At 53.5% G+C, this 25,855-nt stretch overlaps 1 protein-coding gene and 1 pseudogene across 5 annotated transcripts in view; one reads left to right on the forward strand and one right to left on the reverse strand.

Moving 5' to 3' along the window:
• Window positions 1–7,301: 7,301 nt before the first annotated feature.
• LHPP (phospholysine phosphohistidine inorganic pyrophosphate phosphatase) overlaps window positions 7,302–25,855 on the forward strand; it is a 135,703-nt gene continuing 117,149 nt past the window's right edge. For all 5 annotated transcript variants that reach the window (XM_033420794.2, XM_033420798.2, XM_033420795.2 and 2 more), the window contains exons 1-2: window positions 7,302–8,267; window positions 25,505–25,692. In XM_033420794.2, coding sequence (XP_033276685.1) covers window positions 8,143–8,267; window positions 25,505–25,692 — 313 coding nt within the window. In that variant the 5' untranslated portion in view covers window positions 7,302–8,142. The remainder of the gene's footprint in view (window positions 8,268–25,504; window positions 25,693–25,855) is intronic.
• LOC125961141 (60S ribosomal protein L8-like) lies at window positions 10,270–11,351 on the reverse strand (annotated as a pseudogene).

A 25,855-nucleotide genomic window follows, 5' to 3' on the forward strand; every position in this document is an offset into this window, starting at 1 on the left:
TATGGAAAATGACCTCTGAGAAAATGACTAGAGCCCTGGCACTGCCTGGGAGGATACCGTGGTGCAGGTTTTGGGATGCAGTTTTGGAAGCTCTTACATTCAGTGTTTTCTAACGTTTTAAGATATTCCCAGGAGAAACCCAAGAGAAGGGAATTGCCAGGCAAACCAAATTGCTCTGGGCACCTGGAAAAGTAGAGACATGTCATTGGGAGAAAGAGAATGGGGGAAAAATGCCAAGTGACAAGCTGAGGACACATGAGGAGAGACTTGGGGAAGGACAGAGGCAGAAGGAACAGGGACACAATGCAGGCTCTTTCTGACTGTGAGCATCACACGCCATGTTCATACCGTACAAAGAGAGGCACAGGCAGAATATAGACAAGGGAGAAAGGTAGGGCTTGGCAAGTGTATGAAGCACTTGCTTCCCGGTTGAATGGAGATCTGTACGATCTAGCATTCTTGGGTGATTTCCTGCAAGGCAGGGGACAAAGTCCTCTGTTCCCCACCTCTGTGCCCAAATTTCATGCCTTCAATCTTTTTTTTTTTTAATTGAAGTATAGTTGATTTACAATGCTGTGTTTGTGTCTGGTGTACAGCAAAGTGATTCAGATATATATATTTTTTTCGTATTCCTTTCCATTATGGTTTATTACAGGATATTGAACATAATTCCCTGTACTATACAGTAGGACCTTGTTGTTTATTTATTTTATATATAGTAGTTTGTATCTGCTAATGCCAAATTCCTAGTTTATCCCTCCCCCACCTCCTTTCCCCTCTGGTAACCATAAGTTTGTTTTCTATGTCTGTGGGTCTGTTTCTGTTTTGTAAATAAGTTCATTTGTATCCTATTTTATTTTATTTTTATTTTTTAAAACTTTTGGCCACACCAAGCGGCGTGCGGGATCTTAGTTCCCTGACCAGGGATTGAACCCGCTCCTCCTGCAGTGGAAGTGCGGAGTCTTGACTACTGGACCGCCAGGGAAGACCTGTATCATATTTTAGATGCCACATGCAAGTGATATCATATGATATTTGTCTGTCTCCGTCTGACTGACTTAGTGTGATAATCTCCAGGTCCATCCATGTTGCTGCAAATGGCATTATTTCGTCCTTTGTTATTCATGCCTTTAATCTTCTTTTCCTGGCCTCCCTGCCTTCAGCCTTGCTGCCCCAGCAGGCTGTTCACCTCACATGGCTATGCTAACTCCAGCCCTTAGAGGGACAGCCCTGACCTCCATGAGCAAGCCAGCTGGCCGAGGACCCTGGCCGGCTGGAGTACCTGCGACTCACGTTGAAGGGCTGCTGCTCCAGCTGGTGGGTGGTGCCCTTGCAGGAAGGCTGATCAGTGCTGCCAGATCTCCACATTGCCTCAGAGAAACTGGAAATCTGAACTCTTTTTTTTTTTTTTTTTTGCGGTACGCGGGCCTCTCACTGTTGTGGCCTCTCCCGTTGCGGAGCACAGGCTCCGGACGCGCAGGCTCAGCGTTCATGGCTCACAGGCCCAGCCGCTCCGCCGCATGTGGGATCTTCCTGGACCGAGGGGTGAACCCGTGTCCCCTGCAGCGGCAGGCGGACTCTCAACCACTGCGCCACCAGGGAAACCCGGAAATCTGAACTCTTACGTGACATCTCCAATGCTGGTAATCAGTTCACAGTGTTGAAAATCAGGCCATCAGAAACAGGTCTGTGGGTCACAAGTTTGCCACTCCAGCCATGCATATGTCAAGTGACCCCACCTTCACTGTTTGGGTGTTTCCATGGCTACTGTGGTTCGTGGGGTGAAGACTAAAGGCCTCTGCACTGAATGCCAGGCTCTTCACTATCTGTTCCAGCTGCTTGTGCAGCCTTGGTCCCTGGACAAGCTAGGTTCCGGGTAAGATGTGTACGGGTCCCCTGCCCATGCGTGCTACCTTCTCAGAGACTCTGGCCAGCCCTTGGATCCTGGCGAGTGGGCAGTGGGCTTCCATCCAGCCCGGGTAGACATCCCTTGCTTTTCGGGGTCAGCATCCTCATGCCCTTTTCTGGTACTGGTAATTTGACTTTGCTCAGCTATCCCCCTTACATGTGGTAGTGGTGGGATCGCCAATCAAGGGCCCCAGGGTGGGAGTGGCATCCTGAAGGACCAATCAGGCTCTCTCCCGCAGGAATCTTCTAATGCACACTAAAGCTGGAGAGACACTTCTGGATCAATGGATCTCTACTTTTTTTTTTCACTGAGGCCCACCGTGATAAGACAGAACTCCTTGGCTCAGGTAGGCCTCCCCTGGTCTGGTTTCACTTTCCAGGGAAAACCAGACTTTGGTCAGAATGAAGGGTCTCTGTGGGTAGTAGACACCTGCTAATCTTGCCTGCACGGTGTCTCTTCCTGCTTTCTTTCTCTTAGTCTGTTTGGGCTGCTAAAACAAAGTACCACAGGCTGAGTGGCTTATATACAACAGAAATGTATTGCTCACAGTCCTAGAGGCTGGCAGTCCAAGATCAGGGTGCCAGCATGTTCGGGTTCTGGGGGGAACCCTGTTCCAGGTTGCAGACAGCTGACTTCTTACTGTGTCCTCACATGGTGGAAGGAACGAGCTAGCTCTCTGGGGTCTCTCTTTTTATTTATTTATTTATGGCTGCGTTGGGTCTTCATTGCTGCGCATGGGCTTTCTCTAGGTGCGGCAAGCAGGGGCTACCCTTCGTTGCGGTGTGTGGGCTTCTCATTGCAGTGGCTTCTTTTGTTGCAGAGCACAGGCTCTAGGCACGCAGGCTTCAGTAGTTGTGGCATGCGGGCTTAGTTGCCCCGTGGCATGTGGGATCTTTCCAGACCAGAGCTCGAACCCGTGTCCCCTGCATTGGCAGGTGGATTCTTTTTTTTTTTTTTTTTTAATTTATTTTTGGCTGCATTAGGTCTTCGTTGCTGTGTGTGGGCTCTCTCTAGTTGCGGTAAGCGGCGGCTACTCTTTGTTGCAGTGTGCTGGCTTCTCATTGCGGTGGCTTCTCTTGTTGCAGAGCACGGGCTCTAGGTGCACGGGCTTTAGTAGTTGTGGCATGCAGGCTCAGTAGTTGTAGCGCATGGGCTTAGTTGCTCCGCGGCACGTGGGATCTCCCCAGACCAGGGCTTGAACCCGTGTCCCCTGCATTGGCAGGCGGATTCTTAACCACTGCGCCACCAGGGAAGCCCTGGCAGGTGGATTCCTAACCACTGCACCACCAGGGAAGTCCCGGGGGTCTCTTCTATGAGGGCACTAGTCCCAATCATGAGGGCTCCAACCTCATGACCTAATCACCTCCCAAAAGCCCCACCTCCTAATACCATCACCTTAGGGGTTAGGATTTCAACACATGATTCTGTGAGAACATAAACTTTCAGACCATAACACTCTTGTTACAACGCCCTGCCTTTTGCTGGGGGCATTCCTCCCCCATTCTATGTGGCCGTGGTGAGGCTCTACTCAAGTGCCCCTCCTCGGCACCTAAGTCAGGCTGCATCATCACAGTACCTCTTCCCCCTGAACACAGACATGAGGGCCAGTCAGAGTTCTTTCCGCAACTATCAGGCCAAATTGAGGAAAATGTTCTTTACCATATGGTTTACCCAGGGCTCTGTGGCCTGGAACTGCCACAGCCCTCCCTCCCCACTGCCTAGAGAGAGCCTGGCCACACGGAGAGAAGGAAGTGAACCCAGAGAAGGGGGCAGAGCCAAGAAATGGAGAGTCAGAGAGCCCAGAACACCACCATTCGAGCCTTAGAACCAGCTACATCTGAAGCCATCAATTGCTAGACTGGTTACAAGAGCCAATAAATTCCTTTTAAATTTAAGCCATTTGCCGTTGGGTTTCTGTCACTGGCAACCAAAGAGTCCTAGCTAATACAAGCAAGTCTGGAAGTATTATACACACATCTACTACAGCAAAAGAGGATTGGAAGGATTCATATTTAAGCTGAAATTCAGACATGATTCATAGACTTGTTATTGGAAATGTAAGAGGCCAAGCTCTTACATCCCTGCACGCTGGAGTGTTAATGTGCCACTTGACTAGCTCTTGCCCAAAAGATATAAACAAGAATCTGTTGGGTCTGGATTCTGGGGCAGCTTTTGTTTTTCCTGGTATAAAGGGCAAGACTCAGTTGTCAGAGGCCCTTTTCCCTTTTCCTTTCCTTTCTTTCTTGAAATGCAGACATGATGCCTGGGGGTACAGCAGACATCTTGACAGCATGAGGGTGAAAGCCTAAGGATGGTGAAGCAGAAAGTTGGAGGTAGACTATTTCCCAGTGTCCCTGGGAACTGCTGTACCTGCCCAGGGCTGACTTCCTCTTGGCTTCTTTTTTTTTTTTTTTTTTTAACATCTTTATTGGTGTATAATTGCTTTACAATGGTGTGTTAGTTTCTGCTTTATAACAAAGTGAATCAGTTATACATATACATATGTTCCCATATCTCTTCCCTCTTGCGTCTCCCTCCCTCCCACCCTCCCTATCCCACCCCTCCAGGCGGTCCCTGTGCCATGCGGCTGCTTCCCACTAGCTATCTACCTTACGTTTGTTAGTGTATATATGTCCATGACTCTCTCTCGCCCTGTCACAGCTCACCCTTCCCCATCCCCATATCCTCAAGTCCGTTCTCCAGTCCTCTTGGCTTCTTGATATATGAGAAAGAGTAAGTCTATCTGGTTGAGCGACTATAGGTGGATTTCTGTTACATGCAGCCAAAACAACTCTAACTTATACAATGCTCTTCTGTTACATCCAAAGAAAGGTCATGGACTTTTGGGTTAGGTCTGAGCCCACACTTAGAGAGATCTGTTGCCTTGGACCAACATGTCCTTCTTCAGGTGAGAGACTCGGGTCCCTGTATTCATTTCCTATTATTGCTGTAATAAATTACCACAAACTTAGTGGCTTAAAAAACACAAATTTGTCCTCTTACAGTTCTAGAGGCAAGAACTCCTAAAATCAAGGTGTTCTCAGGGCTGTGCTCCTCTGGAGGCTGTAGGGGAGAATCCATTTCTTCGCCTTTTCCAGCTTCTAGAGGCTGCCTGCATTTCGTGGCTCGTGGCTCCTTCGTGTTCAAGCCCAGCAGCATAGCATTTTCAAATCTCGGCATGACGTGTTGTCATGTCTCCTCTGACTCTTCTCCTGCCTCCTCTGACTCTTCTCCTGCCTCCATCTTTCCTTTATAAGGACTCTTGTGATTAGATCGAGCCCATGTGGGTCATCCCGGATAATCTCACATTTCCAGATCTTTAGCTTAATCACATCTGCAAAGTCCCCTTTGCCATGGGAGGTAACACACTCACAGGTCCTGGGAAGTAGGATGTGGGCATCTTCAAGGAGCCATTATTCTGTCTCCATAATCTTAGATACAGAAAGTGATTTGCCCAAAGTCATGCCCAGCTAATGGGAGAGGGAGAACTACGCGTGGACTCACCACCACAGGCAGAAGTGCCCTTTCTCCTCTTCCTCTTTGGCATGAAGCTAAAGCCCAGCCATGCTTCAAGGTCCATTTCAGGCTGCCCCTCTGCTCAGAAACCACAGCCGCCCTCCACAGCCCACAGAGTCCATCGTCTTGGCTTTGTCTGTCACTCACTGGCACTCTGCACACGTTTGATCAGTAATCTTAAACGTGTACATCTTGTTCTCTGCCCAGTCTTGACTCAAAGGCAAAGATCACACTTTAGACCTTTTTGGACCCTGGGACCCACTAAGCCCACAGAGTTGAAGCTCTATACATGGGTGATGTATGGCTCATGATGATCGTGGTAGATTATCCAGACGGACTCACTCAGTTCCTGTACCACAGAATCTGGAATGCAAACACTGCATTTCCCAGACTCCCTTGCAGGTTGCACTAGGTTCCACCAAGCCAGACATGGTGAAAGTGAGATGGTGACCATAGGTGGAGAGGGAGAATTCTCTGAAGGTATGTTGGGTGGATTTGGTTCTTTCGGGGCAATACTATCAGGTTCCTGTCATCTTAAGAGCCAAGTGATGGGGCAGTGGTCTCAGTGGAACAATGAAATTGGGCATTTCTCAGAGCTGCACGGCTCTTTGCTGTGTGGTACTTGAGCTTGGTTACCCAGTCCCACTGGAAATCTGTAAGCTCCTTGATGCCTTGTATAAACTTACCCCTCTAGCTGGAGAAGTTTCTATTGTCTGCAACTAAGAACCATGATTTTTAAAAAAATTTTATTTTATATATTTACTTTTGGCTGCATTGGGTCTTTTTTGCTGTGTGTGGGCTTTCTCTAGTTGCAGCGAGCAGGGGCTACTCTTCATTGTGGTGCTCTGGCTTCTCATTGTGGTGGCTTCTCTTGTTGCGGAGCTCAGGCTCTAGGCACGTGGGCTTCAGTAGTTGTGGCACACTGGCTCAGTAGTTGTGGCTCACAGGCTGTAGAGCACAGGCTCAGTAGCTGCGGCGCATGGGCTTAGTTGCTCCACAGCATGTGGGATCTTCCCGGACCAGGGCTTGAACCCATGACCCCTGCGTTGGCAGGCAGATTCTTAACCACTGCGCCACCAGGGAAGCCCAAGAACCATGATTAATATGAGGTCTCATATTCATTTCTCCCCCAACCAGATTGTAAATCCCCAAAGGGCAGGAACTATATTTTATATTTCTCCTGTAAAATCAGCAGAGTACACAGTTTTCCTAGTAAACTTATCAACATGACACGCACGATTCATTGAACTGGGTTAAAGTTCTAATATTCTGATGAATTCTTCATGCCATCTGTGAATCAAGAGCCTGAAACAAAATGGCCACCCTAATATGGTCTTTTTTTGAAAACTTAAAGTTAAGTCAGGCTAAGAGAAGTCAATTTTTTAAAAAATAAATTTATTTATTTTATTTATTTTTGGCTGCATGGGGTCTTTGTTGCTGTACGCAGGCTTTCTCTAGTTGCGGCGAGCGGGGCTACTCTTCATTGCAGTGCACGGACATCTCATTGTGGTGGCTTCTCTTGTTGCGGAGCATGGGCTCTAGGTGCACAGGCTTCGGTAGTTGTGGCACACGGGCTCAGCAGTTGTGGCTCGCGGGCTCTAGAACGCAGCCTCAGTAGTTGTGGCGCACGGGCTTAGTTGCTCTGCGCATGTGGGATCTTCCGGGACCAGGGCTTGAACCCGTGTCCCCTGCTTTGGCAGGCGGATTCTTAACCGCTGTGCCACCAGGGAAGTCCCAGAAGTCAAATTTTTTGAAGTTTCAGTTTAAACACTTGAAAGGGTCAAAAGGGCAGTTAAGGAAACTCTTCCCCTTTTCTACCAACTTTTATTTATTACAAAAACGATGTAACATTAAATAGAACGTAAAAATTCATCCAAAATCTCACTGGGCTAACACATTGAAATATTCCCATTTTCTTCTCAGCCATTCCTACGCCTTATTTTTGTAGGCAGAGGTCTACATACAATTTTGCATTCTGCTTTTTTTTTTTTGGCTGCACCACTCCGCATGTGGGATCTTAGTTCCTCAACGAGGGATGGAACCCACGCCCCCTGCATTGGAAGCCGAGTCTTAACCACCGGACAGCTAGGGAAGTCCCTCTGCTTTTTCACACAATGTTATATCGTGAGCGTTTTTCATGTTGTAACCTAGTCTTCCTTTTTTCATGGCATAATATTTCTGTCAGTAGCCATCTTATCACTTCTTGAACAATTCCGGTCCCTGAACATTTATTTTTCTTCCACCTTGTTCTGGCATCATAGCTTACACTTCATACATGTCTTTAGAGATTCGTTACCTTATCATTGCTTCTCAGGCGCGCAGCATCGTCCAGTCTGTGGGCCCAACTATCTCCATTGCTGTTAGGAGTGTCATCGGGCCACAGGAAAACACCAATGAAGGTCTTGCCTGTTCTCTTTAATTTTTGTTACTTTTCCGGTTGCCTCCTCGTCCCAATCTGCCTTGCTCCAATTTTAGGGAGGTTGACCCTTTATCCACTGATCTCCAGGTGAAAAGGCTCCCATTTTGGGAGCGCGTGACTCGGGAGTCGGGAAGCAGCGCCCGTCTTGCCGGGTTTGCGCCCGGCCACGCCCCACTGGCCCAGCTCTGCCCCGCCCCGCCCGCGGGACTACACTTCCCAGGCAACCCTGCGCGGCGAGCGCGGCCGCAGCTTCCAGGCGCCGGTTGGGACGCGGGGGCCGAGGCGCAGGCGGGACGCAATGGCTGCGTGGGGCGAGCGGCTGGCCGGCGTGCGCGGGGTGCTGCTCGACATCTCAGGCGTGCTGTACGACGGCGGTGAGGGCGGCGGTGCGCCGATTGTAGGCTCTGTGGAGGCGCTGGCGAGGTGAGTGGGCCGCGCAGGCCGCCTGGAGCGCCCGGCGCTGTGCTCAGCCGGGTCCTGTGGGCCGCTGCCGGGGGGCGGGGCGGGGCTGCTGCTCTGGCCCCGCCCCGCCCGGCGAGCGGTGGGCTGGTCCCGGGAGGATTGCGCTGCAGGCGCCGGGTGTGACAGGCAAACGGCGTCCCGGGATGAGCACCGGGACCCTGCTGGTTAGAGTTGCGCCCCTGTCCAACAGCGCAGCCCCATTCCTTGCCTTTGAGCGCTTGGAATGTGGCAAGTCTGAATTTAGATGTGGTGTAAGTGTACAACCCACACTGGATTTTGAAGACTTAGTGAGAAAAAATGTATAAAGTTCATTGTATTGTTTTATATTGGTTACATATTGAAATGATAGTAATTTGAATATGTTAGCTTAAATAAAATATATTAAATTAATTCCACCTTCTTTTAACCTTTGTTAATGTGGTTACCAGAAAACTTTAAATTACATACGTGGCTGGCATTGTAATTCAGTTGGACTGCCTTGACTGTCTGCTTAGACGGTAGGAGGGCGTCTTGCCCACCAAGTCTTGTGCACAGAAGACACTGCCAGGACCACTGTTGGCACCACTGGGCCCTGGGCTTTGTAATTGCCACTGGCATCGCAGAACCAGAGGGTAAGAGGAGGCATGGGGTGAAGTGGAGGAGGAAGTGCCTTGCATCTGAAGGGAACAGTGGCTGCAAAGCCTGAGGCGGAGGAGAGCTCGGAGGAGAGCTCGGGAGGAGAACTCAGCAGATCGCACGCACTCACGGAACTGAAGAGAGAGTGGGCACTAGCGAGGGTGCTCAGGGCTACAGCAGGCAGGGACCTGAGGGTCACAGAGAGCTGTCTGGATTCCATACTGGGTGCAATGAGAAGTCACTGAAGATTTTAGGCAGGAGTGTCGTGTGATCTGATTTATGTTTTCAAGACATTTAAATGTAGAAAGTGAAACCATATAAGTAAATGAAAACAGGAGAGATTCCCTTTGAAATCTTGGAGTAGGAGAATACCTTTGTAGCTACGCCTCAAAATCTAGAAATCGACAACAACAACAAATCAACAACCCAATAGAAAGAGGCACAAAGGATATAAACAATTCATAGGAAAGGAAAACAAATGGAAACACAAAGGAAAAGCACAGGAAAGATGCTCAGCCTTACTCGAATAAGAGAAGTGCAAATTAAAACGATCCTGAGATGCCTTTTTTCATCAATTTGAGAAAATCGGCCAAAATCCACAACTTTGGGAACGCATTCTCTTGGTGAGAGTTTGTGGAAGCAGACCCTGTCTTATATTGCTTGTGGAAGATGCATTTGGCATGATCTATCAGCGTACTGCCTCATACATGAGAAATGACATAGGTGGGAGGTCATTCATGGCAGTGCCTTGAGAAATAGCAAAAGACTGGAAACAGCTCAGCTATCCATCGCTAGGGGAGTATTACAGTCTATCCTTCTACACAGTGGAATTCCATGCTGCATAAAAAAGAACGAGCATGCCTGCCATGTAGACGTGCTGTCAGTGAAGACAGGATGTGCACTGTGCCATCTTTTGGGTGGAAAAGGCAGAAATGCAAGTGTGTATTCCTGCTGGTGTGTTTGTATAAGGAAACTGGAGGGAAGAGCTTCAACCTGTGAAGAGCTGGAAGGCAAGTGATTGGGGAGAACTAGGTGGTTGGGGGTAGGGATGGGAGCAAGGCTCTTCCCTCGGTAACTTCGTATATAAACATTTTTTAAAGTTTTGAACCATGTGGATGTATTTCCCATTCAAGATATCAAATTACAAATATTTTGTCAATTTTGTCTCAAAAAGTGCTGGAAAAAAATACTGCACCAGAAAACAAAATATTTTAAGAAGATCTCTGGCTGCAAAGTGGAGAATGAGCTGGCAGTGGGGCAGATGGCCGGGCTCCAGAGGAAACAGGGGAACAGCCAGTTGGGAGACCCTTGTGTGGTCCAGGGAGACATGATAGGGCGTGGACTAGGGGGTGGCAATGGAGATGAACAGAAGGGGGTGAATTAGATGTTTTGGGAGTAGGACCAATGGGACCTGCCTGTGTATTGGATATTGCGGGGAACAGGGAGAAGATGAAATGAAGAATGGCTCCGGTGTTGGACTGGAGCACCTGAGGGAATGGAGAGGGGCACAGAGGGGCGCAGGCAGGTGCCATGATGGCCCTTGACACAGTGCTTGGCACACAATACACCCCATGAGTATGACAGTTAAACGTCACGTCCCATGTTTGTTTGTTTGTTTGTTTTTGTGAAAGAGACAAACTTTATTGAGCCCTCAGCCCTAATTCTTTTTCTCCTGCACAGTCTTGGTTCCCCGGAGACACCCAGTCCGGTGGGCAGCAGTGAGACCCACTTTCTGGCCAGCAGAGGCATCTCTGAGGATGGTAGAGGCTTTGCCGATATGGTGGTGGTTGCCACCTCCAAAGGGACGCTCAGCAGGGTTCATGGCCACACCCCGCACACATGGCCAGCAATTCCTCTTTGCCTTATACTTGTGGTAGGCACGGCTGGCCTTCAGAATGGGTTTGTCAACGCGGCCACCTCTAGCCACCATACCGACCACAGCTCTGTTGGTAGAGGAGATGACCTTCTTGGAGCCCAAGGGCAGCTTCACTCTGGTCTTCTTTGTCTCAGGGTTGTGGGAGATGACAGTCACATAGTTTCCAGAGGCTCTGGCCAGCTTGCCCCAGTCACCAGGCTTCTCCTCCAGACAACACATGTGGGTGCCCCCAGGTACGGTACCCACCGGGAGCACACTGCCGATGCTGAGCTGGGCCTGCTTGCCACAGTCCACGAACTGGCTGGTGTGGATGCCCTCGGTGGTGATGAACATCTCTGTCCGCTTCTTAAAACTGTATGGATCCCGGAAGACCACCTTGGCAAGGGGCACGCTGCAGCCCGGGTCGTGGATGGTGTCCTTCACGATACCCTTGATGTAGCTGTGTTGCTTGGCAAAGTCCACGGTGTGCAGAGACGCGGCGTCTTTCGGTGCTTCACGTGCACGCGGAACGTGGAGCTGGCGCCCTTCCTCTGCCCACAGATCCCGTGGCCCATGGCAGCAGTCTGCTGAGGAGTGCGGCTGAAAGAGCACGTCCCATGTTAGTATAGGAATTCCTGTTACACGTGCTTTTAATTTTTTTAAAATCAGGGCCACTTAAAAAAAAACAACTTTATATTAAAGTACACATCTGTTCTTCTATTGAGGGGGTGTAGTTTCCTGTTTTCAGTTATTTTGAATAGTGCTGCCATGAACATTCTAGAACATGTCTGGTGAATGCATGGATGCATTTCTGCTGGGTACAGGCCTAGGAGTGGAATTGCTGGTCATAAGATAGGCATATGTTCATTGCTAGAAGATGCTGTCAAATCGTTTCCCAAAGTGGTATATGTGAGAGTGCCCGTGGCTCTGTGTCCTCACCAACACGTGGGTTTGTCACTCCTTTGCATTTTATTTATTTATTTATTTATTTAAACTAATTTACAGTTTCATTCATTTTTAAATTTTTTTTAAAGTTAATTAATTAATTTTATTTTTGGTGCTTTGGGTCTTCATTGCATGCAGGCTTTCTCTAGTTGCGGCGAGCAGGGGCTATTCTTCCTTGTGGTGTGCGGGCTTCTCATTGCCGTGGCTTCTCTTGTTGCAGAGCACAGGCTGTAGGTGCGTGGGCTTCATTAGTTGTGGCATGTGGGCTCAGTAGTTGTGGCTTGCGGGCTCTAGAGCGCAGGCTCAGTAGTTGTGGGGCACGGGCTTAGTTGCTCTGCGGCATATGGGATCTTCCCGGACCAGGGCTCGAACCCGTGTCCCCTACATTAGCAGGCAGACTCTTAACCACCAGGGAAGTCCCGAAGTCCTTTGCATTTTAGCAGGGTCATTTTTGCCTCAAAACCTGAGAAATAAAGTAGGTCAAGGATATGGACAGAGCCTCGGTCCCTCCCCATCTACCTTCTGCTGAGGAGCACAAAATGGATTCAGCAGTGGCTTTGGAATAAGTAGGGCTGATTGTGAGCCCTTGTTTCCAGTCGGTAATGTGGGTCTGGTGTGCACCCCTCCCGGGCCAGTGAGGCTCCAGGCGTCTCCCAGCACCAGCAAAGCTGGCTGCTCTCAGAGAGTGCTTCCTATGCTGGGCGTCCCTGTTTATGTCATGTAGTCCCCCTAACAGTGTGGGGGTGGGAGGAGGTTATCTCCCTCAATCAGCTGAAGCCACTGAGGCTCAGGGCTTGCTAGGGTCTCAGCTGGGATGGCCCAGGGACCATGGGAACCCAGGTGTGCGTGACTCCTAACCGCTGTGCTGGACCCATACTTAGAGTCCTTTGAGGGAGAAGTGGGCATTGGAAAAGGTCAGGGGCTTCTCTCTAGCAGTCTCCCCTGGGTGATGCTCCCCCCGATACACTGTCCACCTAACACCTGCACAGATTCCAGGCTGTGACTCGAAGGAGGGTGATCCCTGGTCCTTTAACCTCTGTGGGTTTGGCGCTGGCATCTTCCAGCAGATCCCCGGGAGCTGTCTGTCTTGATTTGCTTTAATTCAACTGGTTTATCTAGCTGGAGTGTCTTTGGTAGCGGCTACACTGTGTAAATCTAGCAGCGGTATAATAACCGGATATACTGACAGTCCTAAAATACATCCCAGCCAGTTTTGTAGCTGAGAGAGGGGAGAAGTGCCTTCCCCATAGTGTGTGGGACTGTTTCCAGTGAGGGGACGCAGTTCTCCTTATATCAGGGGAGTTGATCGTCCTGGAGGATGAGGCCTGGCCCCTCTGAACCCTCCCTGGGACTCCATGCCACAGGACCGCGTCCCCGTGCATTTCTCTGCTCCACCAGGGCCTTCCCGAGTGACCCTTGTGGCCCCTTCTCTCCCTCTGCCCACTTCACCCCCTTGCTTCCAGTTATACAGACTTTCGGGGGGTTTTCACTGACCAGCCCCTTAGCAGCCCAGCACCCGCAGCGCCTGGGCCCTCCACGCTGCGGCAGCCTCTGGCTCTCACCCACGTCCCTTTTCTCTCTTCAGCTCTTGTGCTGGCTCTTTAAAGGCTAGGCCCCTCCGCCCAGGCCCGGCCTCCAGTGGCCAGCTGATCACACTCAGGCCCGAGGAAGCCGCCCATGCCCTCCTGTGGGGCCCCCGGAGCCCAGCATCCAGACCCTCCTGGCAGTGAGTGTATGTGGGCAACTTCCCCCAGTAAAATCCGCCTGCTTTTGGAGTTTCCCTGGGGATGTCAGACTTGGGGACACGGCCCTTTCCCGGGCCAGGCCCTGCTGGCCAACGTGAATAATGCCAGGCTTCCACCGCTTTGTGTAGTTTTTGCAGCCACAGCCTGCACTCTGTGGCCTCCTTGATATGCAAGGCTGGCTTTGAAGTCACAAGGGAGCTCAGAGGAAGTTCCCAGGGTGAGAGCAGCAGCGCTGTAGAGGGGCCGCTTGATGGGGGTCCCGGGGCCCGGGGCGGCGTTTGCCTCCATGGCATCTCCCCAGTGCCGTGGGTTCCCAAACAGCACCTTCTGTTCTGGGAACCCCGGAGGGGGTGACTCACCACTTCTCTTCCTAGACTTTCTGTGGTGACAGGTGTCCTCAGATTTTTGGAAAGTTTCCCACCTGTTTGGGGACACAGAGCACATGGGGAGTATTAGCTCTGCTTTTTAAAACCATACTGACCACCGTAATAGCAGTCACTGATGATCAGACTACCTTCACAACCAGCCCTTTTCAAAGCCGGAACAGAGGCTCAGAGAGATTTGGGAAGTGGCCAAAGTGGAGAAAGTGGCTGGGCCAGGGTTCCCTCCCTTCCTGCCCACTGTCCTCCACCCTGCCCCGGTCCACCTGACTCCAAGCCCCAGTTTTCCCCACAAGAGCACACTGCTTCTCATTAAAGATGCACTTGTTCATTCATCCACTCGCCCAACAAATATTTATCGAGTGCTTCTTTTATACTAAAAACACCGCTGTAGGCGTTGGGACAAGGGGCAGTGAGTGGGGCAGATGGAAGTCCCTGCTCTCGGGAAGCTGACCGTCCAGTATGGGGAGAGCAGCGTAAACAGCACCCGGAAAGGCTAGTGTCAGGTGGAGAGACTGTGCCGCCAGGGAGATGGGGAGCCCGTGATGTGTGAGCTGGGCTCTGAAGCTGTCATCTGGGCCAGGAACGTTCCAGATTGGAGAACAGGAGGTCCAGGCTTCCTGGAGCCACTGGGCACGGTGCTGGCCAGGTGGAGCCCTCTTACTGTGCTAGGACTTGTGGGTGGGCGTGGTCATGGGACATCTGTAACCGGCCTGGGTCCCCCCATCAGGCCCTTTATTGGAGTCCATTCTTGGGCAGTTGGGCTCCCCGAGGGGAGCCATTCAGAGGCAGGGCTGGGCACAGCGGGGGCCGCAGGGACCGGCCCCCGGGCTGGTCAGCACAAAGGGGAGCCCCAGAGGCATCTGCATGTGAAAGGCGGGTGGGCATTTACTGCATCCTGTCTCGGCCACTAAAGCACATCTGCTGGGCCCAGCCCGGCCCAGCCTTTTTGCGGCCGGCGGAAGGAAGCAGGCTCGGCCTCGGCCCAGGGCAGCCTCATAAAGCAATTCCCACCCAGGACTAACGGACCCGCGACCCATCCCTCCAGTGTGTGCCAGGAGCCCCGGGACCCTGTGAAAACCCAGGCCCCTCCCAGCAGAACAGGGCCCGGGAACTTGTCTGAAGTGCGGCCTAGGACCAAGGCCCTCCTTGATGCTCGGCCACCCTGGCTCCGTCGGGCCCCAGGGACACAGCCGCCCAGGAGTGGCGGTAATAATAGTAGCTACCAGGACTGTGAGAGAGCTGGGAGCCTCCCTGCGCTGCCTCGTCCCATCCCCCGTGTGGCCCAGCACCTGCCAGAGGGGGCTCTTGCGGCTATCAGAGGGGGCGGGCCGTTTGTTTGAGTTCGTTTAGGCCAACAACAGCTTTCCTGACTCACCCTGGACCTTGGACAAGCTGTGTTTGTTGAGAATGCCCTGTCACTCGTGCTGCCGTTTCCTCTCTGCGGGTGAACTAGGCTGACTTCAGAGTTGGGGGCCAGGTGAGAGAACGATTCTCTCTTCCCAGGCCGAGTACTGGTTTTATAACATTCACAGTTTAGGCTTCCCAAGGCAGACGTGGCTTCCTTCTTGTGAACCATCCCCCTAGCGCAGGAAGGTACTAAGTAAAAAGTCCAAATCGTCACCAGCCCCATCCTCGTCATCCCCCCAGGGGGACCCTGTAGCTCCTTCCACGCCTTTTCCTCTGTGTTTCCCCCAAAGCACAGGGGATTTTAAGAAGCCGCCCCTTCCCTGGCTGGCTCTCGTCCAGTTCCATGGTCCCCCCTTCACACCCCCCACAACCCCCCACTCCTTGGGCAGCACTGATGCTCAAGAAACATGTTCTGCTGGTTCACAGGTCACTGGAGGCTGGAGTTCCCCGCAGATCCCGAGCCAGTGGTCTCAAACTTACGTCGCCTCAGAGCATTTATCTCCTAAATGAAATCTGAGGTAGAATCCCCCCAATTTTAAAAACAGATAAAAGAGCAATGTTTGAATGGTGTGTATTTTCTCCGTTCAAATCCGTAATACCGATTATGAGGTCAGTCCGTGAAAATGACGAAAGTGTCTTTTTTTTTTTTTTTTGGCCACACCCCACGGCAGGCGGGATCTCCACCAGGGATCAAACCCACGCCCCCTGCAGTGGAAGGCGGAGTCTTAACCACTGCGGCTGCTTCCCACTAGCTATCTATTTTACATTTGGCAGTGTATATATGTCTATGCCACTCTCTCACTTTGTCCCAGCTTACCCTTCGCCCTCCCCGTATAGCACAGGGTGATCAGCTCTGTGCTTTGTGACCACCTAGAGGGGTGGGACAGGGAGGGTGGGAGGGAGGGAGACGCAAGAGGAAAGAGATATGGGGATATATGTATATGTATAGCTGATTGACTTTGTTATAAAGCAGAAACTAACACACCATTGTAAAGCAATTATACTCCAAAAAAGATGTTAAAAAAAAAATAACAGTACTAAAGTCTGGGGCAGTGGACAGCTCAACAGTACATATGTGAATAATTTTATATTTGTGGCTGGAAACAACCTGCGTGTCTATCAGGAGGGGACAAGGGAATAAATTATGGTTTATCCAGACTGCGGAATATTCCCCAGCAGTTAAAAAGAGTGAGGTAGCTCTGTTTGGTGTTGACATTAGTTTGTATGAGGTGAATGTTGCATATAGTCAGTGAAAAAGTTACAGAGTAATGTGCGTGAAATACCATTTTTGTTCTTGGACTTAAAGGAGACACAACCACCCTCAGGTAGAGCAGTAACAGAACTGTGACCCTGACTTGCGTGGAGGGAAACCGAGGGACATTGTTGTGAAGCTACCCACGGCTCCACTGTCACGACAAGGGCTGTTTCTGGGTTTCTGATCTCAGCCTCGCTGGGCAGGAGCCGCCCTATGGAAATCAAGGGCAGCCAGGCTGGGGGTTCTGGAGCAGAGTTAACGGTTTATCCCAAAGATGCCGCCTCTGGTAGGAAGGCCCTGGCTGATTAGGAGGTGAGCATGGCACGGGTCATGGGGCCCACAGGTGGAGTCCTGATCCCCCAGCCCCCCAAGGATATACAGAGAAGCCGTATTGGCAAAGCCCTGCCTGGGCCCTGCCTGTGGCGCTATGCAGGGTGACTTCCCGCCACCCTGGGGCTGGCAGGATGCAGCCCTGTTTATAGAGGAGGAATAGGGCTTGCTCAAAGCCACCTCAGGAGGAAGGAGAGTGGGGGCCAGACCCTTAGCAGGGCAGGTGCTTCCCCTAAAGGAAGGTAGGTGTCAGCTCTTGTGGGCGAGAACCTGGGTTTCGAGTCCCAGCTCTGCCCTGTGGTTGTCATGTGGTCTTGGGCAAGTTCCTTAGCCTTTTTGTGCCTCAGTTTCCTCTCGTGGGGAGCTGTTGTAAATACTGTTGGGGTTCCCTCTGTCCTGGGTGCTCTGGGATGTCTGCCAGGATGAGCCAGCGCCGGTTTACCCCAGGTTCCATTTGCTGGGTTGAACTTTGCCCTCTTTCTTAATGGTGGCCCCGGGCGAAGCTCTCTGGGCTCCGTCCAGCAGGCCTCCCTCACCAGCTGGCTCCTCCGGCTGTCCCAGTTCCCTGGGCATCTGTCTTCTTGTCCGACTACCTGCCTCGAGGACCCAGATGTCCCCAGCACCCGGCCCCGGGCCTGCTAGAGGTGTGGTCGTCATTGTAACCACCATCGTCTTCACTGTCATTCACTGAGTATTTGCAACATGCCAGGTGCTTCAGGACAGTCCTGTCAAGTAGCTACTGCTAGTGCCCCATTTTACAGATGTGGAAGCTGAGGTTGGAGAAGGTTAGGTGACAAGCCTTGGTCACAGAGGGACGAGGTGGCAGAGGTGCTGAGGGTGTGTCTGCTTCCCGAGCCAGGCTCCCACCTTACCCGAGAATGCCTGGCTCTGTCCCCTGCAGCGCCCAGCACTTGACCAGCCTGTGACCACGTCAGGGGAGGGCTAGCTGGTGGCTAACCTTCCAAGGCTGGGGAGTGGACCAAAGAACCCATGGCTCCCAGAAATGTGCCCTTAGGTTCCTCGTATCCCTCTGGGCCTCAGTCTCCCCCTCTGCGAAAGGAGCCACTAGGTTGGATAATCTCCAAGGTCTCCTCTGGTTTCTAGATTCCCAGGCACTTCATTCTAAATTGAATTTATTAGTAACTAGTAAAGTGATGTTGTGGGCTCAGCATGTCCCTTTGATCTGAGCTCAGAGGCCCAGGCAGGTCAGAGAGAACATACTGGGTGGCGGGTGAGGTAGCCACGGGTGTGGAAGGTGTGCCACGTGTTTCGTAAGGGCCCTGGCTTCAGGCCTGCCCGACGTCTATTTGACCTCGTTGCTGTCCCCCTGAGGTCGCTGGCTGGCTAGCCCGGCCTGAGAGGCTCAGCCAGGGCCACCTCCATGCGTCACCACTGCTCTTGTTCTCTTCTCTACGTCCAGACTTTGGACTGTTTCTTGCCTGGACTCTGACGACACAGTCTGCCCAGCAGAGTGTCCGATGGAGAGTGGGAGGGACCTCCAGGGACCTAGCAGCTGGCTGTCAGCCTGGCCAAAATGTCTACTCTGGTGGGTCGGTGGACAGAAGGGGGAGATGCAGCAGGCCCGGCCAGAGCTACTGGCAGAGGCCTTACCGGTGTCCCTCAGCATTCGTGGCCCCGTGGTGATGCCGGCACACGGTAGGGCTCATGGTGCGTCCTCTGTGCCCCACCCTGGAGAGCCAGAAGGCTAAGCGCTACTGTTACCCCATTTCATGGTTGGGACTCAAGACTCCCAAGAGTCTGGCCCATGGATGCCTGGCCAAGGGCATGTGCAGGGTGCAGGTGCTGGACCCCATTCTCATGGGGGAAAAGCCCTTCTGTTGCTGCTCCAGCCAGAAGGCATCTCCCTGCCCCCAAGCTGAGGCCCTACATCAGGGCACATGGGGAGCTGGACCTGGTCCCTCTCAGAATCAACGTGGGTGCCCCTTGGTGTGTGTGTGACTATATTTTTCTTTCTTTCTTTCCTCCTTCCTTCCCTCCCTCCATCCCTTCCTTTATGACTGTATTTTTCTACTGCAGAACTGCCCCTGCTCTGTTCATGGGCTCCTGTTTGACCTTCCATTTTTAAAAAATTGGGTTCTTAGAACAAATATGCACTTTGCGAGTTTCAATTTTCCAAACGTGTGTTTTCAATCTCTGTGGCTTTCTAAAAGCAAAGCAGCCACAGACCTCAAAATCAGACAGTGGCCGGCGCTGCCGTGGCGCTCTGCTAGGTAACGAGATCTTGATGCTGGTGGATGGGGAAGCGGCCGTGGCGCTCTGCTAGGTAACGGGATCTTGGTGCTGGTGGATGGGGAAGCGGCCGTGGCGCTCTGCTAGGTAACGGGATCTTGGTGCTGGTGGATGGGGAAGCGGCCGTGGCGCTCTGCTAGGTAACGGGATCTTGGTGCTGGTGGATGGGGAAGCGGCCGTGGCGCTCTGCTAGGTAACGGGATCTTGGTGCTGGTGGATGGGGAAGCGGCCGTGGCGCTCTGCTAGGTAACGGGATCTTGGTGCTGGTGGATGGGGAAGCGGCCGTGGCGCTCTGCTAGGTAACGGGATCTTGGTGCTGGTGGATGGGGAAGCTGCCGCGGAGCTCTGCTAGGTAACGGGATCTTGACGCTGGTGGATGGGGAAGCTGCCGTGGCGCTCTGCTAGGTAACGGGATCTTGACGCTGGTGGATGGGGAAGCGGCCGTGGCGCTGCTCTGCTAGGTAACGGGATCTTGATGCTGGTGGGTGGGGAAGCTGAGGCTGATGTTCTCTGAAGGTCTCGGCTGGGTGCTGCCGCCCGAGTTTCGGCTCATAATGACCCCCCGGGGTGCTGTGGTTGTTCTTTCCTTCTCTGAGAAACTGAAGCATATCTGCAGCTGTGGCCATTTCAGTAGTAACAGGGGCCTCTTCCCCATCAGGTAGCGTCTTGAGTTGTAGCCCCAGGGGCAGAGCGGGCCTGGGTCAGGGAGGCAGGAATGAGGGGAGACACCCCTCTCTTCCCCTACACCTCCCTTCCCTCCTGGTATGAGTTTCTTCTGTCTCAGGAGAGGATTCCAGGCTACTTGACATAGAGGTGGCTTTGGTAGGAGACCAGAATTTCAGCCCAGGGTGGGCCTGTGGACCTCACATGGCTCTTTTGAAGACCAGCCCAGGGATGAGCAAAATCAAAAAAACCAAACCCTGCTTCCTCTGCGATGGGGGAGAAGTCACCCATCCCCTCTGGGTGCTAACCTCATTTGTCACTTCACGTTTGACCTGCCAGCCTGCAGCCTCACCTTCCCACCCAGGAACCCACCCAGCCTGAGGGTTCCTCCCCGTCGCCGTCCTGTTGGGTTCCCTCCCCCGGGGCGGGGGTGAGATTGGGAGTCGCCATCAGCCTGGCCTCCCAGACCCTCCACATGTGCCCCCTCCGTAGGACCCAGCCTGTGCCCCTCGGAGCCCCACGTGGGCGCAGGTGGTGAGAGCGGGGGAGGGGAGGTTGTGGCAGCCACCATGCGCCTCGCTGCTTGGTCACAGGGTGGCTGGGGCGAGGTGGGTGAGTGCCCTGCCTGCTCTGGGCAGGTGGGGCAGGTAGAGCGGGGAGGGAACTAGGTTGGGGGAGCCTGCCTGCTGGCCACTGGCCAACGTGCTCGGCTTACGTTCGGTGAGCACTTACTGTGGGCCAGGTCCGAGCAAGCGCACTGCAGGTCTCATTGGAGCCTCACAATGTGAGGCTGTTTTCATCCCCATTTTCCAGATGAGGAAACTGAGCCACAGAGAGAAGAAACAGCTTGTGGAGGTCCCACAGCCATTAAGTGGCAGAGCCGGGACCAGCCCACGGTCATCAGACTCTGAAGCACTTCCTGGTCGCCTCTCGGCCACCTGGCCTCCCGCTCAGTATTAGAGCATCTTTCTTAGGCATTTGTTCCTCCGCCTGCAGAAGGCGTGACTCACTCCTCACCCTTGTGCCTAGGCCCATCCTCCGGCTCCACTGTGCTTTCTCTTCTGGAACCCTTTAACAACCTTGCCCCAGGAAGGATTAGAGACGGGCGCTGGAGCAGTGCCGTCCACAGGCGGGATCGGCAGTGAGCGTGGGGTTTCTTCCTGAAGTTCTCTGGAAAGCAGAATGACTTGGTTGCATTACTAGGTGGGCCCATCAAATCCAGAGTTTGGATCAGTTAAGTGCTTCTCATAGAAAAGCACTGCTGTGCTTCAAGGGCTGTGAAAGCCAAGTGGAAAGAGGACGGGCTCTGCCTGGGCAGGGGCTGGGGTCTGGGGGGCTTCCTGGAGGAGGGGACATATGAACCAGGCTTTGACGGCTGGGTAGGATTTGGCCATAGAGGAGGGTGAAGGCAAAGACTCAGGGTGATGAGAGGGCCTTCTGGGTCAGATGAAGGTGACAGATGGTTGGGGTGGGGTAGGGTGGGGACCGAGCTAGGAGGGGCCTTATCCAGGGCAGCCTCCTTGCCTCCTGCCCAGCCCCTCTTTGGCGAGCCCAGAGGGCATCAGGCTGTGGAGCAATGCCAAGGTCAGTCAGGATGTCCAATAATCGTCCTAGCACTCTACCTGCTACCGAGCGATAATGAGAAGGTTTCCATTATTTTCGGGTGAGCGCCCCTGGCAGATGCCGACAGCCAGCAGATGTGTGAGGTCCGAGGTGATTTGCAAGGGACCAGTTCCTGTGATGCTCGGTAATTGCATCAGGCGACGTCGTCACTCAGAACTTGTCCTGGCCTCCGGGATGAGGTAAAGGTCAGTTCAAAGAGCCGTTGCGGCCACGGGAAGTAGGGGCAAGTACCCGCCCTCTCAGGGGGTCTGGGGAGGGTGCAGTGGACTGAGGCCGTGGTCTCAGAGGGGCCGTCTAGCCAGAGCCCGGCTCTGGGCTGCCAGGATCCTGCGGTAGGCCCCCTGTGCCCAGGGTTCTTGGGTGTCAGGGGATGGGGTGACATGTCATGTTCTGGAGCTGGGCCCAGTCCGATGTTGAAATCCTTTGGATTCACTCCCCTTGGGAGGCCCTTTGCAGACTGTGCCGTGGCCCTGAAGCCACGCCTGGCTCCGGCTTTCCTGACATTGGATTCGCGTGTTCCAGGCCTCCCGAGTCTGAATCTGACCTCTGGCAGCAGACCCCTCCGAGAGATGCCGAGGCTTTGGTTCCTTGGCTGTCTTGGTCTGCCATAACAGAATACCACGGCCTGGGGGCTTCAGCACGGAGGTTTGCTTCCCACAGTTCTGAAGCCTAGGCATCCAAGACCGAGGGGCCGGCAGGGTGGGTCTCTGGCGAGAGTCCTCTTACTGGCTTGTTCGGTGGCCACCTTCTGCCGTGTCCTGACACGGCCTCTTCTCTGTGCTCGCAGGGAGATCTCTGGTGTCTCTTGCTATAAGCACACTAATCCTGTCGTATCAGGGCCCCACCCTTCTGTCCTCACTTGACAACCTTCATTACCTCCTGAGGGAGTCGACATACGATTTTGTGGGAGGGACACAGTTCAGCTCATAGCCCTGGCCATTCAGGGCCTCCCCTTCAGTGCTGACCCACCTTCTCACACTCTGTCCCCTGTGCACGCACATGTGTGCCCCATGCACACCCTTCCCCACCCTGGGAAGGTTTCAGTGTCCTGCCCAGCAGGGCCGAGCTGGGCCTGCCCCGGCAGGTGCCTCCCTTACTGGGGAAGCACCAGCACCTCCACCCCCTGGACCAGAGCCTGGGCCGCCACCTTGTGGCCAGCTGCGGGCCCGTGGGCTCCGCTGGTTATAAGCCGAGAGACCTTCTCGGGTCTCTGCCCCCCGGAGCCTCTGTTCTGTCGTCTCTGGAACGGGGACCATGGCTCTTGCCTCCTCAGCTTGTTTTCTCAACATGTGCTTAGGGCCCCCTGTGCTCCAGGCACCGGGCCCTGGGGGGTGCATGTAGGGGACACAGGGTGTATGTAGGGGGCTCTGCCCTTAGGGGGTGAGGATGAAATCAGATCATGGATACTGAGCCCCAAGGCAAGGTCCAGTGTAATGTTGTATTCATGCTTTACTATTTTAATAATAATAATGAATACTTCTGGTTTTTTTTTTTTTTTTTTTTTTTTTTTTTTGCGGTACGCGGGCCTCTCACTGCTGTGGCCTCTCCCGTTGCGGAGCACAGGCTCTGGACGCGCTGGCTCAGCGGCCATGGCTCACGGGCCTAGCTGCTCCGCAGCATGTGGGATCTTCCCGGACCGGGGCACGAACCTGTGTCCCCTGCAACGGCAGGCGGACGCTCAACCACTGCGCCACCAGGGAAGCCCTACTTCTGTTATTTTTAGTAACTAAGAAAAATGAAGAGAGAGGACCTGGGACTTGTGCCAGAAAGTCAAAAGGGGGTGCGGTCAGGGGCACGAATGGACAGACCCACAGGGAGGGGCCTTCCCCAAGCATTTCCCGCCACTTTCCAGGGACTGATTCAATCCTAAAACTAGTACTTTGATTTTAAAACATGTGTTTTGGATGAACTTATGTTGTATTTCAAAGGAGAACAGTGGCTGAAGTGTCCTGAAGTGAGTTCTGTTATTTACTCGTTTTTTTATGGGCATCGAAGTTGTGTTTGGAATAGCAGATGTGAGGCACTGTCATCTCACTGTCACACCGATTGCTCACTGTTCTGAGAAGGTCACATCATAATCCATTAGGAATAATTAGTCCCCCGGCACCCCCTGCCTTCTTCTCTCAACTGCTCCATTAACTTGGGTGCGATCGCACATCCCGGGTGCCAATCAATGAAGATCTGCCCGTAATGTACGAGGTGGTGCTATTAGTTACAATGTATTAACTGCCTAATTTAAAAATACAAAAGCTGTCTTTATGAAGGGCAATTAACCACTAAATGTAATTGATAATTCATAACCCCCTGATTAGGAAAGACAAATACTAAGAAAGAATTGATTACGACATTGTCAGCCTCTCTGTCTGCGTTCGCCTTGTTGTCAGTAGATCTGCCAATTTTTTTCCAAATCGCACCTGTCCACTCCAGTGCTCAGAGGGTCTGAAAGCTCACTGTAGCGTGGGAATGCATGTCTTCACCACTGAATCCTGTCTGTTTCCGTCAGGGCACCCTTGGGGGAAGCAGTAGGCGTGGTCCTAAGGAAGGGTCCCCCTCACCAGCTGTCATCTGGACTTTCCATCACTCAGTCATTCAGCAAACGCTTATCGGGGGCCTGCCATGTGCCAAGCCCTGTGTGAAGCACTGGGGGTGCTGAGGAGCGCCCAGCAGGCCCCATTCCTGACTGCATGGAGCACATGGGTCCAGGAGAGAGACGGTGAACAGATACAGAAATGAGACGATTGGAGATACTGATTAGTGTTAGAAAGAAAAACCTGGATAGAGACAGGGTAGGGGCAGCGTCCCACAGGATGGTTGGAGAAGGGGACATACAGACCCTCCACCTTTTCCCTAGGATTTCTCGGGCCTCTTGACTTGTAGCCTGGTGTCTTCCGTGGCCCCCCCACCGCGCTCTCTGCAGATGCCAAATATGAAGGCTCCCTCGCTGTGGCCCGGGGTTCATCCAGGGAGGGCTGTGCGCTCTGGGCCAGGCCAGAGGTGTGGCCAGCCCACCTCTTCTCACTCCCTCCGGCCCGCTGGCCCCCTTGCTCGGCCCCCACGCCGGCCTCCTCTCCTGCCCGGCCACACCTGCAGCGCTGATGCTTACCGGGTCCCCCCTTCCTTCTGCCGGCCGGTCTGCCTTTGCCTCTTTGCTTCCCTTCGGGTCTCAGCTCCGGAGCTCTCTCCTCCCCAGGGAGGCCTCCCCGACCTTCCCACCCTCCCTGGCCACCCTGTCTCTTCACCTGTTTGGTTCTTCCCAGCACCTCTCTGTTCTCAATCCCCGATTCCCCCTTCCTTTGTGTGGTCTCCGCCCCACCTGCCGACTGAGGGCTCTGGGGGTCAGAGAGCCTGCCTGCGGACACCGTGGCGTTTCTGTGCACCCACCCCAGCCAGGCATTTAGCAGGTGCTCAATAGCTGCCTGTAGAAGGGTTGAATGTTATTTCACTGGGGTCTCTTCAGGCATCAGCTTTGTGGCTTTGCATTCGGTGAGCCTGCGCAGGTGCAACTGGGATGCGGAGCCTCCTGTGAGCTCAGACGGGAAGGATGTCGGTGCCGCTGACACTCTGCACGCATCCCAGGCTCACCTCACGTTAACTCGCCCGTGTGCCTGGTGACTCTGTCTGGCAAACCTTTCTTCGGTGACAGTGATGAGGAGACACACCTCAGCTTGGCCCCTTGACCTTTGTATTTGGGAAAGTGTGGGTACAGAGTCAGCTCAGTTGCTAAGTGGAAATGCTCGTTGTGACGGGAGGTCCAGAGGGGTGGCCAGGACGCTCGGAGGTGACCCCCGCGAGGCTGAGTGGCATGGTGTGGTGGAGGAGGTGTCGAGTGCGGGAGAGCTGGCATGTGCGTGGGCAGTGTGTCCCAGGGGAGGGTGGGGACGTGTCCCAGGCAGAAGGGGAGGTGCGGGCAGAGGCCAGGCGGGAACCTTGGGGAGCCTCAGCTGTGTCAAGCGCAGTGAGGGTGAGAATGGTCTGCTCCAGCTCTAAAACCCCCGGGGTCAGTCGAGTCCCAGCTCAGGGGCCCGTGGCGACCTGGCCTGCGCCCTCGGAGAAGCGCCTGTCCAGCCCCCTCTGCAGCAGGCCACACTGCCTGCTGACAGCCCCTCCACCTGTCTCCCCACTTCCAGACTGAAGCGGTCCCAGCTGAAGGTGAGGTTCTGCACCAACGAGTCGCAGAAGTCCCGGGGAGACCTGGTGGGGATGCTTCGGCGTCTGGGCTTTGACATCTCAGAGGGCGAGGTGACCGCCCCGGCCCCCGCCACCTGCCTGATCCTGAAGGAGCGAGCCCTGCGGCCACACCTGCTCATCCACGACGGTAGGCCTGCCGGGCCCTGGGACCTGGTTGGGGTGAAGGCGCCTCCTTTCCAGGTGGGGGCTGGGGAGGGGCCCCTTCTCACCTGAGCCAGACCACTGGGCAGGACACAGAGGTAGCACGTGGCTCCTGTTGACACCTGTGGGCTCCCTGCTGGGGACCCGGC

This window comes from Orcinus orca, chromosome 14 (genome assembly GCF_937001465.1).
Source record: "Orcinus orca chromosome 14, mOrcOrc1.1, whole genome shotgun sequence".
Classification (NCBI taxonomy): domain Eukaryota; kingdom Metazoa; phylum Chordata; class Mammalia; order Artiodactyla; family Delphinidae; genus Orcinus; species Orcinus orca.